The 15,936-nt window shown below is 42.9% G+C and overlaps 1 protein-coding gene, 1 long non-coding RNA gene and 2 other non-coding genes across 5 annotated transcripts in view; 1 reads left to right on the forward strand and 3 right to left on the reverse strand.

The window, feature by feature from the left end:
* The window catches only part of LOC115834741, a 37,239-nt gene extending 31,186 nt beyond the window's left edge, over positions 1-6,053 (reverse strand). Inside the window, exon 1 of the long non-coding RNA XR_004029625.1 lies at positions 6,014-6,053. This is a non-coding gene — a long non-coding RNA (uncharacterized LOC115834741). The remainder of the gene's footprint in view (positions 1-6,013) is intronic.
* Positions 5,640-5,722, reverse strand: LOC115834958. The gene has a single exon (XR_004029940.1).
* LOC115834964 lies at positions 5,807-5,950 on the reverse strand. The gene has a single exon (XR_004029946.1).
* Positions 6,054-6,117: 64 nt separating the features above from the next.
* The window catches only part of ACAA2 (acetyl-CoA acyltransferase 2), a 29,450-nt gene continuing 19,631 nt past the window's right edge, over positions 6,118-15,936 (forward strand). The window contains exon 1 of one of the 2 annotated variants that reach the window (XM_030810459.1): positions 6,118-6,602. In XM_030810459.1, coding sequence (XP_030666319.1) covers positions 6,587-6,602 — 16 coding nt within the window. In that variant the 5' untranslated portion in view covers positions 6,118-6,586. The remainder of the gene's footprint in view (positions 6,603-15,936) is intronic. The other variant, XM_030810460.1, reaches the window with a different exon arrangement.

Here is a 15,936-nt window from a genome sequence, read left to right on the forward strand (position 1 = left end):
CACTCTGTGACTACACTAAAGTGATAGGAAACAAGACTGTAATTTTGCCCAGACACAAAAACAAGATCACTGTGTAAACTATGTAACACCAAATATGCCGTCCCAGGTAATCTGAGGGACTGTAGCTGCTTTCCCAGGTGCAGCTTGAGCCTAGCTCTAATCCGCCCTCCTTCAGGATAAGATGATACTGTGACGGTTAAAATTAGTCGTCAACTTGATTGAAGGATGCCTAGATAGCTGGTAAAGTATTGTTCCTGAGTGGGTCTGTGAGGTTGTTGCCAGAGGAAATTAACATTTGAGTCGGTGGCCTGGGAGAGGAAGACCCACCCTCAGTGTGGGTGGGCACCATGCAATTGGCTGCCAGTGCAGCCAGAACAAAGTGGGTGGAAGAAGGTGGGATAAGCTGGCTTGCTGAGTCTTCTGGCTTTCATCTTTCTCCCATGCTGGATGCCTCCTTCCATTCCTCCTGCCCTTGGACATCAGACTCCAGGTTCTTCAGCCTTTGGACCCTTGGACTTACACCAATGGCTTGCCAGGGGCTCTCAGGCGCCCTTTGGCCACAGACTGAAGACTGCACTGTTGGCTTCCCTACGTTTGAGGCTTTTGGACCCAGACTGAGCCATTCCTGGCTGAGCCTGCTGACGGCCTATTGTGGGACTTCACCTTGTGATCCTGTGAGTCAATTCTCCTTAATAAACTCCCTCTCTCCCTTCCTTCCTTCCTTCCTTTCTTTCTTACCCTTTTTTTTTTTTTTAAGACGGGGTCACAGAGTCTCGTTCTGTCACCAGACTGGAGTACAGTGGCACGATCTTGGCTCACTGCAACCTCCACCTCCTGGGTTCAAGTGATTCTCCTGCCTCAGCCTCCCAAGTAGCTGGGACTACAGATGCGCGCCACCACGCCCAGCTAATTTTTGTATTTTTAGTAGAGACAGTGTTTCACCATGTTGGCCAGGCTTGTCTCAATCTTTTGACCTCGTGATCTGCCCGCCTTGGCCTCACAAAGTGCTGGGATTACAGGTGTGAGCCACCGCACCTGGCCTTAAACCCTCTTTCGTATATACATATATCCTATTAGTTAGTCCCTCTGGAGAACCCTGAATAGTACTGATACCCAAAGACTTGTCCCTACTTCCTGACAGTACCCAATCCAGAGTGAACCTGTACTTCCTTGGATCCTCCCCAAATCACCTAACCAAACCCCAAATCCTACCACCCTTTTACTGAGATGTGCTGCAGTACGCAAAGGCACACCCATGATGTGCAATCTCCCTTCTTCCAAAGAATATTAAACCCAACTTGTTCAACTATAGGTGTGTTTCTGGAGGTTTCTGGCTGGAAGGCAACAGCAGCATTGTCTCCTTCTACCAACATTAGTATTTTGCAGAGTAAACTTAGATCCAAGGAAGATTTGCCTAAGGTTATGCTACTAAATGAAAGTTGAGCCAAAGATACAGACACTGCAAATAACTTTCAGAAAAGTAGAGAAAAAAGAAAAACAAGTATCTATCATGTTTGAGACAGTGCCTTAGGGTTACTGGAAACACATCAAGACTTAGGGTAAACTTAACATGAGGGAGTTTGGCAAATTGGTGTCTTTATTACTTCCTGTCTACATTCCCTTAGAATAGGTAGCTAGGCAGACTTGAGCAGGGCAGGAGAAAACCTCCCCCACCCCGCCCAGGAATGTCAAGCGACTATCAGGTGATGGTCAGGCAAGTTGTTAAACTATCTAAAATAATCATTGGTCTCAACTGGTGTCAGGGAAAGACATTCTCCCAATAGATGGAAAATACTAGAATCTTGTGATCAGCAGCTCCTGGATAAGATTTTGGGAGAGTGGGCTCAAACATGCTCACTAAGAGGCAAAATGGTGGAGTTTAACTGGTATATGAGCTTCCTCTAGGAACAAGACTGGTAAGGGAAGAATGTCTCCAGTGAGTATGTGCACAACTTCAGTAAACACACTGCACATGCCGCCCCTCCCAAGTGCTGGCAGGCCACTGAGCATGCGGACAGCCCACCCCAAGGGAAAAATTGGAAGAAGTAATGCAAGGCCTAGAACCATACCAATCTATCAATCCCCAAATCAAGGGTCAGGTGGCACAGCTGAATCTCTCAAGTTGCCCACTTGGCCCTCTTCCAAGTGTACTTTACTTACTTTTATTCCTGCTCTAATACATCTTAATAAACTCTCACTCCTGCTCAAAAACTTGCCTCGGTCTCTCACTCTGCCTTATGCTTCTTTCCTTTGAGGAGGCAAGAAGTGAGTTGCTGCAGGCCAGTACGGATTTGCCACTGCGAACAATTTCATTCATCTGATGATCTTGCTTGGCAACTTGAACTTTCTGAAGAGTTAGTATTGTTGTAAGAATAAAACCACATTCAACATTTGCCTTCTAATTAACAAAAATTGAAGTTATTTCCAAAGCAATTGGATTAACAGTGAGCACACACATAATGTTCCAAACTACTCAAGATCAGCAAATTCACTTATCTCACTCATTCAGACTCATATACTCATTTTTAAAAGTTGTCCTAGGCCCTACTGACTTCGTCAGCTTTCCCCAGTTCCCATTACCGAAACTTCTAAAGCCACTGCTGCTTAAGCCACTGTCAATTTTTAGTATTATAGGAAAGCAGGAGAAACTGTGTTTAAGCATAGGAAAATAAGTATAGAAATGATAATATTGCATTTCTAAAAATACTGAGAGTTAAATGTCTAAAAGTAGAACAATAACTTTACATCTCATGAAAGACTCCACATCTAGACAAAAATTATAACAATTTTAATATACATATTAAAATTACAAGAATACATACCTGCTTAAACATGATGTAAACCTGAAAAGGACTAAATATTTTCAAAAATAACTTGTTTCAAGCAATTTTGTAGCTTACGTGAAGGACATTTTTTCTCCCAACTTCTATTTTGAAAGAGTTAAAACCTACAGAAAAGTTGCAAAAATAGAAGAATGTGGTACACACCTGTAGTCCCAAGCTACTCAGGAGGCTGGGACAGGAGGATCCCTTAAGCCCAGGAGTTTGAGGTCAGCCCTGGCAACATAGCAAGTAAGACTCCCCTCTTAGAAAAAGAATAATGGGCCAGGTGCAGTGGCTCACGCCTCTAATGTCAGCACTTTGGGAGGCCGAGGTGGGCAGATCACCAGAGGTCAGGAGTTTGAGACCAGCCCTGGCAACATAGCAAGTAAGACTCCCCTCTTAGAAAAAGAATAATGGGCCAGGTGCAGTGGCTCACGCCTCTAATGTCAGCACTTTGGGAGGCCGAGGTGGGCAGATCACCAGAGGTCAGGAGTTTGAGACCAGCCCTGGCAACATAGCAAGTAAGACTCCCCTCTTAGAAAAAGAATAATGGGCCAGGTGCAGTGGCTCACGCCTCTAATGTCAGCACTTTGGGAGGCCGAGGTGGGCAGATCACCTGAGGTCAGGAGTTTGAGACCAGCCTGGCCAACATGGCGAAACCCTGTCTCTACTAAAAATACAAAAATTAGCCGGGCAGGGTGGCAAGCGCCTGTAATCCCAAATAATCGGGAGGCTGAGGCAGGAAAATCACTTGAACCTGGGAGGCAGAGGTTGCAGTAAGCGGAGATCATGCCACTGCACTCTAGCCTGGGCAACAAAGCAAGACTCTGTCTCAAAAAAAAAAAAAAAAAGAAAAAGAATAATGAACAACTGTATATTCTTCATTTGGATTCCCCAGTTGGTAATATTTGGCCATATTTGCTTTATCTTTATCTGCCAGTGTATAGTCACGCACTATCTTTCCTATGTTTAGATGCACAAATACTTACTATTGTGCTGCAACTGCCTACAGTGTTCAGTACAGTAAAATGCTATACAGGTTTGTAGCCTAGGAGCAATAGGCTGTACCATATAGCCTAGGTGTGTAGTAGGCTCTACCATCGAGGTTTGTGTAAGTGAAATCTGTGATGTTCACACAATGACGAAATCGCCTAATAGCACATCGTTCAGGATGTATTCTCGTGGTTAAGCAACACATAACTGTATATATATAAATGCATTTTTTCCAGTCATTTGAGAGTTAGTTGCAGGCCTCATGATTCTTCAACTCCATATATTTCAGTATGTATTTCTTAAGAACAAAGGACAATCTCCTACATAACTACAATATAATTATCATGATCAGGAAACTTAATGTCAATATTACCACGTCATCTATAATTTATGTTTCTCCAATTTCCCAATACTGTCTTTTAGAGTTTTTTTTTTTGACCCAGGTTTTAATTAAGGATCTCATACAATATGTGTCACATCTCTAGTCTCCTTTAATGTGATACTATTCCTATTTTAGCCATTTTTTGTTGTTCACCACACTGATGTTTTTAAAGAGTTCAGGTCAGTTGTTTTGCAGAATGTACCTCCATGTGGATTTGTCTCATTGTTTCCTTATAATTAGATTCAGGCCAGATGTTTTCAGGAGAAATTCTACGCAAGTGAGATTGTGCTGTCGCTGTAGCAAAGGGAGCGCATGATGTCAGTTTGTCCCTTTATCGGTGACGGGACACCATTACTTCATAATTTGGTGAAGTAATACCTGCAAGATTTCTCCATTGTAAAGGTACCCTTTCTTCTTCATGAGACTTGGAGACTATGTCAATATTCTCTCATATATTTACATGTTTTAATATATGTAAACCTTTCACTGAATGGTTTTAGAATCTACTCATTAGTGACATTTCCAATTAGAGAAAACACAGTACATCTATAAAGACCTACTGATGGTGATCTGCAGTGGGAAGTTGTGATACTTAACCTTTCTTAAATATGTGGAGGGCAAATTGAATAGAAAACTGTGTACAAAAATGAACACGTTATACATGAGCTTTTTTTTTTGAGACGGAGCCTTACTCTGTCACCCAGGCTGGAGGGCAGTGGCGTGATCTCCGCTCACTGCAAGCTCCGCCTCCCAGGTTTACGCCATTCTTCTGCCTCAGCCTCCCCAGCAGCTGGGACTACAGGCGCCCACCACCACGCCCGGCTAATTTTTTTGTATTTTTAGTAGAGACGGGGTTTCACCGTGTTAGCCAGGATGGTCTCGATCTCCTGACCTCGTGATCCGCCCACCTCGGCCTCCCAAAGTGCTGGGATTACAGGCGTGAGCCACGGCGCCCGGCCTATACATGAGCATTTGTGAAGCTTGTCTAAGATTTGTACATTTGATTGCGTAGATATTTTGCCTTAAAAAGAACTGTAAATGAATAATGTGTGCTGATGTGTTCATGGGTGTAGAGTACTAAGGTCTGCATTAAAAAGATAAGATGGTTTGATGGAAGAAGAGGTGGACAGCAATATAGCAAAATGTTAACAATTAGGTCGATATGTGTCCATTGTACAAGTCTTCCCACTTTTCTGTAAGTTTGAAAGTTTTCATAATACAAATTTGGATTTAAAACACCCCAATACTGCAAGAGTGTCACCAAAGCGTTTGAAAAGCAGGATTCTTGGGGTGGCATTCGCTGACGACTCAGAAAAACTGTCCATGCCACCCACCACCCCCCTACGCACTCAAAGAAGCCCTCGCTAGGCAGCCCGGCCCGCCGAGCCCTGGTATCTAGGGGCTCTCCGCCTCTCCCCTGCCCCGGCCGCCTCCTGCTCGCCCGGCCTCAGTCTGTTCTCAGAACACACTCCATCACCTGGTTCCCAGAACTCAGATTGCGCAGTGGTCTCGTCATCATCGGCCAGGACTCACAGTGACCGCGGCAGAGGCCTCCCTAGACCTCCCTCCCGTCCAGCCTCACCCGTTGCCCAGTCTCCTCACGCCCCTGCTCCAGGTCCCCTGGCCCCACTTCGCTCGCCACGTTTTCATAATCCTCTCAGGCTCCGGGCAAGCGGCGCCGCCCGCAATGGGACCTGATCATATAAGGAAAATACTGCGGGCTCATCCGGGGGCTGCAATGGGGACCCGAAAGCGCCCTAGCCTACACCGCACCCCAACTGCCGCCCACCTCTCCGCCCTGCCCCCAGTACAGTACCCAAACCCGGTCCCGGTCCAGCTCGGCTGCCCGAGCCTCTGCCCAGCGGACTGCGCAGCCGCCCGCTCCAGCCAATCCCGCCGCGCTGCCGCCGCGCACCGCCCACAGGACGTTCGGTCCCGCCCCGCGGCTGGCGGGCGCCCGCGCGCCAAGTCCCTCAGGCCTTGGCTCCTGCTCAGTGTTTAGGGTGCTGGCGCAGACAGAGGGGAACAGTCATTGCCTGTCGGGGCTTGGATATGATGGGTGAGAGGTGTCAAACCAAATTCTCTCGGTTTGGAAACGGAGAAAATCTAAAAACGAGGATGTGAGGAAAGAGTCCGCTCTCAAGGCGCGTTGTCGTCTACCCGCGCCCCGTCCCCTGGGCTCCCTCGGGCTGGGGTGAGGCGGGCAGCTACGCGTGGGATAGGATCATCTTACGCTGGGACCCCGCCAAGGAGCCCCGGGAAGTAGGTGAAAGGGCAGGGGCGTGGCTCTGGGGGCGCCACCCACGCTCTTGAAATCTGGGTGACTGCGAGTGGCCGCTCAGCGTCCCCCACACCAGAGACCCGCGTCGCTGACGACCCAGCCGCCGCCATGGCTCTGCTCCGAGGTGAGCGCAGCCCCCTCCTCCTCTCCTCGCCCCTCGGGGTCATGCCCTCCCCAGGCCAGGCCTCCGTTTCCGGCCGCCGCGGAGAGTCGGGGTCGTGGGATGAAGTTCACTCAACCTCCTCGGTTTTGAAGTGGACGTGATAAAAACCCAGCCCGAAAGGCTTGTTTGGGTTAAGGAGAAAACCCTTACTTGTAAGGCGCTAGCGACAGCGATTTCGGTGCAATTTCCTGTTGAGTTGAGACCAAAGTTTGCTTGCATGTGAGCTTGGAGGTCATTCCTTTCTTCGCCTAACAGTGACCCCACTAATTCGAGTCCAAGTATTAGAAAAAATGGGGAGGCGCTATAGGCCGCGGGCGCCTGCTGCGGGGCAGCTGCGCACAGGAGCCCGCCGCTGGGCCTCGGTGGGCAGGGCTCCCCGGGTGAATCGATGGAGAGGCCTGCAGAAATGGTAGCTGGTGTTCTGCTGGAAGACCTGCCTTGCTCCCTTTTCCCTTCTTTTGCTTTAGATTAGAGCGGTCACTCTATACCTAAGTTCTAGGGTTATGAACTTGTTTAAAACAACTGTGTAATAAACTCCCTTTTCAAAACAAGTGGGCACAGTCAATGGAATCTTACTTTAAGGATGTACGAGTCGAAGAACATTCAGGTGGAATACATATCGAAGCCCTGAGACAGGAAAAAGCTTGGCGGGATCTAAGAACCAAGCATTTTGGTGCTCCAGGGCCCTGTGGGCTCTGTAAGAAGGTGGGGTTTTGTTCCAAATTCAGTGGAAGGCAATACAGGGATTTAAAGCGGGGTAATGACAGGATCTGATTTCCACCCTGTCCGGATTTGGGGCGGTCTGTGTAATGGCGAAGAGACCATTTAAGGATCTATTGTAGAGGTCCAGGGAGCAGCAAATGATGGCTTTGACTCGTGTGGGGCAATGTAATTGGGGAGAAAAGGGGAGGGATGAATTGAGATAGATTTGGAAGTGGATTTGATAGAACGTGGATTGGATGTGGTGGAGTAAATATAAGAAGGAAATGTCAAGAATGATGAAAAGTGTCTGGTTTGATGAACCGTGTTCATGATGATGCCACTTACAGAGTGAGGAAAATTGGGAAAGGAATAGATGTGGAAAGAAGGATTGAGAATTCAGTTTTAGGCAGAAGACTTGCCTGTGAAGCAGCCAAGTGGAGATGCCAGCTAAGCATTGGTGAGGGGGATCTGAAAGTCAGAAGAACCAAAGTGGCATGGGAACAAATCAAGGGAAAAATCGGTATTCTGGGACCAAATGCGGTGTTTACAGTTTCCTGCAATGTGGATTTCATTTGCCAGTGCCCTTCCTGACTGAATTTACTACATTTACTTCATAAAGCAGCGTGGTGAATTTTTTTTAGACGAGGCATTTACACTTCATTTAAAAGGTGCACTGTCATGAGCTATCTTCTAAAAAAGGAAATAATATTTTTACTGATGTCATTTTAATATTTTATCAGTGGTTCTTACCCTTTCTTATAATACAGACCCGTTTGAAAATTTCACAAATACTATGAACCCAAAAAGGAAAAAAATGCACACTGACACCTGTATTAAGGAAGTATAAAGTTTATAAATTTCTGGTACAATTTATTGTAGTGTTAGAGCTAGTGATCGTATTTTTTTCCATTTCCTTATTGTAGCAACTAGGACACTCATGTCGAGAGAGGTAAAGTGGTTGTGTATAATAGCACAGGTAGTTAGTGGCTGTGACTAGAACCCAAGCTTTGAGCTTGAAATAGTGATGTTACAGGCCGGCTAGAATCATTAAAGATACACTTCTCTCAAGCAGCATACCAAGTGTTTGCAGGATGGGTGGGAAGAAAGAAGAGCATGTGACTGATTACAGGGAAAAGGACACATTTGAGTTAAATTTTGTTAAGGATTAACATTAATTTGTCAGAGTTCAGTCAACAAGAAGAACCGGTTCCTAGGTTTTTATTAGCATCCATCCCCGTACTTGGCAGGAGGTTTTCACTCGACAGATCTTAGCTCTCCTACTGCTCCTAGCTTTGTTGGGAATTTTGTGTATTTTTTCAAGGCAAGTAGACAGGGCTGCTAAATTACCTTAATCTTGAAACAACTGGATGCCACCGCAGCTTTCCTTAATTTGCCCTCATTGCTGCCTGAAGTTGCTCCTACTGAGTGAATATTTACCTAACAATGTGATAGAAAGGTAGTGCTCCTGTTTCTTTCCCAGTGGTGCTTTTCCTGTACTGTCAACTCAGCACATCTTTCCAGGCCCTTTCTTGGAGCTACTTGGACTCACTACACTCTGGGTTAATAGATCTCTTCACTGTCTTTCAGTTTTGGGAAATTTTTAGCCTCTGAATTTTCAGGGTGTTTAAATGAGATTTCAGTTTGGTGTTAAAGACTGTTAAGTTTTAGACCTTTTAGTATCCACATAAAATTGACATCAAATGAAAATTGACATGGTATACAATTTATGAAATTAAAAAAAAAACCTTTAAACTTTAAACCTTTATAGTCTATCTGCACATCCCAGATTATTTGTTAAAATAAAGATTTAAAATGATAATAACAAATTATTTTTTAAAATAGAGAAACCCAGTCTCTACAAAAAATACAAAAATTAGCCAGGCATGGTGGCACTCGCCTGTAGTCCCAGCTACTCGGGAGGCTGTGGTGGAGGATTGCTTGAGCTCAGGAGGTTGAGGCTGCAGTGAGCCAAGATCACACTACTGCACTCCAGCTTGGGTGACAGAGTGAAACCCTGCCTCCGAACAACAAAAAAAAAACCCAAACCAAAAATATATGATTGAGAACATCTTCTCTGTTTAAAATAATTGTGTTAGTTCAGTTAAGGTCTTACTTGAGCTAACCTTTACAGTCTGGGAGCATCAAATAAGTAATATAGGTAAAGGGGAGGTTCTTTTTTTGTTTTTATTTTCCCATGCACACCCTTTCCTTTGTAGATATTGCATATTTCACTACTAGCACTGCCCTCTCACAAACGCTTTCTTAGAATATGAGACATAGGGGAGAAATTCATAAAAGGAAATTTGTAGAGAGACAAATGAAGTTAGGCTCTATTGTTTCTGAGAAGTGAGGGGTCATTTCCATGTGTGCAATATGTCGTTTTTATTTCTGGATGCTTTATATATTTTTGTTATCTTTGGATTTCAGAAGTTTGACAATGATGTGCCAAGCTGCAGGAGAACGGGGCATAGAGTGTTAGTGTGGTGTTTATTAGAGTTGAGGTTTACCAAGCTTTAATATATAAATTTATGTTTTTTTTCAAATTTGGAAATTTCTTCTTTATTATTTCTGCAAATGTTTTTTTAAATCCATTCTCTGTCCTCTCCTATGACTGTAACTTGTTAGTCCTTGAGGTTCTGCCCGTGTTTTTTTACTATCTGACTTTAAAGAAAAAATTTACAGACTTTGTTTTTGAGCAGATTTAGGTTTTACAGAAAAATTGAGCAGAGAGTACAGAGTATTAACCATATGCTCCCTTGCTGGGTCCATTTCCCCTATTATTAACATTTTGCATTAGTGTGGTACATTTGTTACAATCGATGAGCTAACATTGATATGTTATTATTCACTGAAGTTCATATTTTGCATTCAAGTTCATTCATTGTATTGTATAGTTCTATGGGTTTTGACAAATGTGCAAATGACTGATGTCAGTATTATAGTGTCATGCAGATTAATTTCACCACCCTAAACATCATCTGTGATTCACTTATTTATCCCTGCCTCTGAACCCCTGGCAAGCACTGATCTTTTTACTGTCTCCATAGCTTTGCCTTTTCCAGATATCATATAGTTGGAATCATACAGTATATTACCTTTCCAGACTGGCTTCTTTCACTTAGCAACATGCATTTAAGATTCCTTCTTTTTATGGCTTGATAGCTCACTTCTTTTTATTGCTGAATAATATTCCATTGTATGGCTGCACCACGGTTTGTTTATCCATTCACCTGTTGAAGGACATTGTTGTGGGAAGTCAGGGACCCTGAATGGAGGGACCGGCTAGAGCCGTGGCAGAGGAACATAAATTGTGAAGATTTCACGGACATTTATCACTTCCCTAATAATACTCTTACGCCTGTCTTACTTTAATCTCTTAATCCTGTTATCTTCGTAAGCTGAGGATGTACGTCACCTCAGGTCCACTGTGATGATTGTGTTAACTGTACAAATTGATTGTAAAACGTGTGTTTGAACAATATGAAATCAGTGCACCTTGAAAAAGAACAGAATAACAGCGATTTTTAGGGAACAAGGGAAGATAACCGTAAGGTCTGACTGCCTGCGGGGTTGGGCAAAAAGAGCCATATTTTTCTTCTTGCAGAGAGCCTATAAATGGATGTGCAAGTAGGAGAGATACCGCTAAATTCTTTTCCTAGCAAGAAATGTTAAGACCCTAGGAAAAGAATTGCATTCCTGGGGGGAGGTCTATAAATGGCAGCTCTGGGAGTGTCTGTCTTATGTGGTAGAGATAAGGACTGAAATACGCCCTGGTCTCCTGCAGCACCCTCAGGCTTATTAGGGTGGGGAAAAAATGCTCCCTGGTAAATTTGAGGTCAGACCGGTTCTCTGCTATCGAACCCTGTTTTCTGTTGTTTAAGATGTTTATCAAGACATTATGTGCACAGCTGAACATAGACCCTTAACAGGAGTTTTTGATTTTGCTCTTTGCCTTGTGATCTTTGGTTTACCCTTTGCCTTGTGATCTTTATTGGCCTCAGAAGCATGTGATCTTTGTTCTCCTTTTTGCCCTTTGAAGCATATGATCTTTGTGACCTACTCCCTGTTTGTACACCCGCTCCCCTTTTGAAGTCCTTAATAAAAACCTGCTGGTTTTGCAGTTCAAGTGGGTATCACGGACCTACCGATATGTGATGTCACCCCCAGCAGCCCAGCTGTAAAATTCCTCTCTTTGTACTCTTTCTCTTTATTTCTCAGACTGGCCAACACTTAGGGAAAATAGAAAGAACCTATGTTGAAATATTGGGGGACGGGTTCCCCCAATAGGACATTGTGGTTGCCTTCAAGTTTTAACAATTATGAATAAACATTTGTTTGCAGGTTTTTGTTTGAACATAAGTTTTCCAATCATTTAGGTAAATACAAGGAACATGATTGCTGTATCATACATATGGTTAGGTATGTTTAGTTTTATAAGAAACTGCCAAAGTGTCTTCCAAGCTGGCCATACCATTTGCATTCCCACCAGCAATGAATGAACTTCTGTTGTTCCACATCCTCACCGGCATTTGGTGTTGTCAGTGTTTGGGATTTTAGCCTTTCTAAAATCCAAAAGACTAATAGTTGTGTAGTAGTATCTCATTGTTGTTTTAATTTGCAATTCCCTAATGACATATGATGTTGAGCATCTTTTCATATGCTTATTTGCCATCTGTGTATCTTTTTTAGTAAGGTATCTGTTCAGATCTTTTGCACATTTTTAAATTGGGTTGTATGGGTTTTTTTTTTTTTTATTGCTGAGCTGTAAGAACACTTTGCATGTTTTGGATACCAGTCCCTTATCAGTTAGGTGTTTTTATAAATATTTTCTCCCAGTCTGTGGCTTGTCTTTTCATTCTCTTAACAGCATCTTTTGCAGAGCAGAAGTTATTATTCATTTGTTTTTAGAGGATCCCGCTCTGTCGCCCAGGCTGGAGTACAGTGGTGTGAACACGGCCACTGTAGCCTTGACCTCCTGGGCTCTAGCAGTCCCCTTGCCTCAGCCTCCCAAGTGGCTAGGACCACAAGCACACACCACCATGCTTGGCTGATTTCTTAATTTTTTGTAGAGACAGGGTCTCATCATGTTTCCCAGGCTGGTCTCAAACTCCTGGGCTCAAGCAATCCTCCCACGTTGGCCTTCCAAAATGCTGGGATTATAGGCATGAGCCACTGCACACAGCCAGAAGTTTTCAATTTTAATGAAGTCCAACTTCAGTTTTCCCTTCATGGATCCTGCTTTTGGTGTTAGATCTAAAAAGTTATCACCAAACCCAAAGCCATGTAGATTTTTCTCATATGTTCTAAGAGTTTTGCATTTTATATTTAAGTCTATGATCTCTTTGTTTTCATTTCTGTTTTTTTAGATAAGAGGTCTCACTCTGTCACCCAGGCTGGAGTGCAGTGACTTGATTGTAGCCCATGGTAACCTTGAATTCAGCCTCTTGAATAGCTGGGACTACAGGCACATGCCACTATGCCCAACTTATCTTTTAGAGATGGGGATCTCGCTATGTTGCCCAGGCTGGATTCAAACTCCTATCCTGACACAGTCCTCCCACCTCAGCCTCTTGAGTAGCTGAGATTATAGGCTTGAGCCACAGTGCCCAGCCCACGATCAAAGGTGACACATTTTTGCCTGGTTTCATTTTGTTTGGTATATAGATGTTTTGTTGTTCCAGCACTATTTGTTGGAAAGACTATCCTTTTTCCAGTGAATTGCCTTTCCTCCTTTGTCAGACCTTGAGGTTCTGGCTTTGTTTTTTAATCTTTTTTTTTCATCTGTTCTTCAGATTAGATAATTTCTATTTATCTATCTTCGAAGTCGCTGAATTTTTCTCCTTTCATTTCTATTTTGCTGTTAAACCCATCCAGGGAATTTTTTATTTCAGGTATTTTTCAGTTTTGGAATTTCCATTTTGGATTTTTATAGTATGTATTTCTTTGCTGAGATGTCTTATGTTTTATTAGGAACATATTTTCCTCTACATCCTTGAGCATAGTTATAATAGATTGCTATTTTAAAATCCTTGTCTGCTAATTTCAGCGTCTGGGTCTTCTTGGGGTTGGTCTCTGTTGATTTTCACATTTTTTGTTTCCTCATATGTGGATTAATTTTGAATTACGAACATTGCAGATGAAACATTGTGGAGACTGGATTCTGTTATAATCCTGCAGACAGAACTGACTTATTGATTGGTTGGCTATTTATTTTTTGTAGGCAGTTAACTTTGCCTACAAAATCACCCCCATGCACCCCCATGATAAACTGTGTCTCCCCTTATAGTGGGCAGCAGCTTAAATCTAAGTTCAGTTTTTTAAGGCTTGGCTTAGGTGCTTGTGGTCTGACCTATACATGAATGGCTAAGGAGTCAGCCAAATATTTGGGCAGAGTTTATATGTGAAATTTGGAATCTCCCTCTATGGTGCTCCTCTTTCCCAGATTCTCCTTACTTTCTAGTGGCTGTGCTTACCATGAATTTTATTCTCTGATTCTTCAAGCCAGTAAGACTGTGAGTTTCTGAGTTCTAGCCATTCCATGCATCATGGACTGTTAATCTTCAAGTTAGTTGCTATAAATAAATTGGACACTTACCCTGTTCTGTTCCCTTCCTGTAAGTATCAACTCTTCTCCTTATCTATCTAGTTTTGTTCATTTCCAAGACCGTCAGGTAGTAGTTGTTCTTATATATTGTCTGGAGTTTTTCATTGTTATCTGTTGGAGGGTTGGTCAGGTAGGAGCATAGTAGGCCATGACCAGAAGCAGAACTAATGAAATTAGGAAGAAGGCATGGAAAGAGGAAAGAAGAATGAAATAAAGCAACCACTGATAGGCCAGGTGCAGTAGCTCATGCCTATAATCCTAGCAGTTTGGGAGGCCAAGGTGGAGGATTGCTTGAGCCCAGGAGTTCGAGACCAGCCTGGGAAACATAGCAAGACCCCGTCTCTACAAAAAAAAAAAAAAAAAAAAGTAAAAGTTAGCCAGGTGTGGTGGCACACGCCTGTAGTCCTACCTACTTGGGAGGCTGAGGCGGCGGGGGGGATCACTTGAGTTGGGGAGGTCAAGGCTGCAGAGGTCAAGGCTGCAGGGAGCTGTGATCACACCACTGCACTCTAGCCTGGGCACAGAGCAAGACTTTGTCTCAAAAAAAAGAAAACACTGATATAAAAATAGGCAGAGACTGTTAAGGAAGGAGGATGAAAGGAAACTTGAAAAGATTCAGGGAGGCATCATGATACGGAATACCCAATTTACCAGAACAAAACATTTGTAATGCACCCGACTAGTATTTATGGCCTTTTGTAACTATCTGAATTTGTATCTGTAAAAAACTGAGTGGATCTGTTCTAAATTATAGTTATATATATTGCTCCTAATATTTCTTTAAACTGCAAATTTCTCAAAATAGGAATGAAAAGAGAGGTTGAAATAGAAATATTTTAGGCCAGGTTTGGTTTGTTTGATGAAAGAGATCATAAACTGGAAGATTATACTTAGATACCAGTAGTGGTATAATGCTTGAATAGTCTCACTTGTAGATCAGTATCTTATCACAAACCCATTGCCGAAAGTCCCATAATTTCTTGACAAGATGTGGAAATGTGAGCTTAGATTGTTTTGGAGAGAATAAAGTTAGTATATGCAAAGTGCTAGCATGAAGTCTATTCCATAGTAAGTGTCCCCTCTATGTTAGCTATAATATTTGCCTTGCAGAGTTGTTGGGAAGGTTAGCTTTTGTGTGGAAAGTGATAAAATGTCTAGTATTTAGTAGACGCCTAATGAATGTCAATATGATGAAATGGCTATAACTGATGCTGCTTACTGATATGCCAGTTTTGCATTGTACAGCTCTAATGATGATGAGTGGGTACCACTCACGTCATAATCATATATTTGTATAGTCACAAGTTTTTTTTGGCAGATGGTAGTAGGTGATTGGGAAGGGGTGATTTTTATTTATTTGTACAAGGACACCGATTTAACTAATAGTTGCAAATTTATAGTCTTAGTTTGTATTAATAGATGTATAGATAATTCCTCTGTATTCTTTGTGTTTAGGTAAAATGCATGCTATTTTGTTATATTCTAAGGGACACATTTTAATACGATGTTGGCAAACTACAGTGTCTTTAGAGGAAAGCAGTCAGAATTAATGTCAAATAAAGAACTATTGAAAGAATGCCTTTAATTTACCTGAGATGAGAGTTGCTGGGTTTGGGGACTTACAGGTTAGCTGACTTCAGATACTGGAGGTGGGGGATACACATGTTGAAGGTAACCTGTTTTGCCCATTTTTTTCTAAGAGTAAAAGATAATAGTAAAAGATAATAGTTCAGGTTATTTATTTGAAGTCTGTAACTTGAGTCATCCTGTGGCTCTAGAACCGGTAGCATATATAATTCAAATTCAAAGCAGCATATATTCTAGAAACTACATCTCTATCTGTGTTGGTGCTTTTGGATAGAACTAGAATTGGTGGATGGAAGACTTTGTAAGCTGAGGTAGTTCAATATAAAGAAATATCGGCCGGGCGTGGTGGCTCAAGCCTCTAATCCCAGCACTTTGGGAGGCCGGGCGGATCACGAGGTCAGG

This window comes from Nomascus leucogenys, chromosome 4 (genome assembly GCF_006542625.1).
Source record: "Nomascus leucogenys isolate Asia chromosome 4, Asia_NLE_v1, whole genome shotgun sequence".
Classification (NCBI taxonomy): domain Eukaryota; kingdom Metazoa; phylum Chordata; class Mammalia; order Primates; family Hylobatidae; genus Nomascus; species Nomascus leucogenys.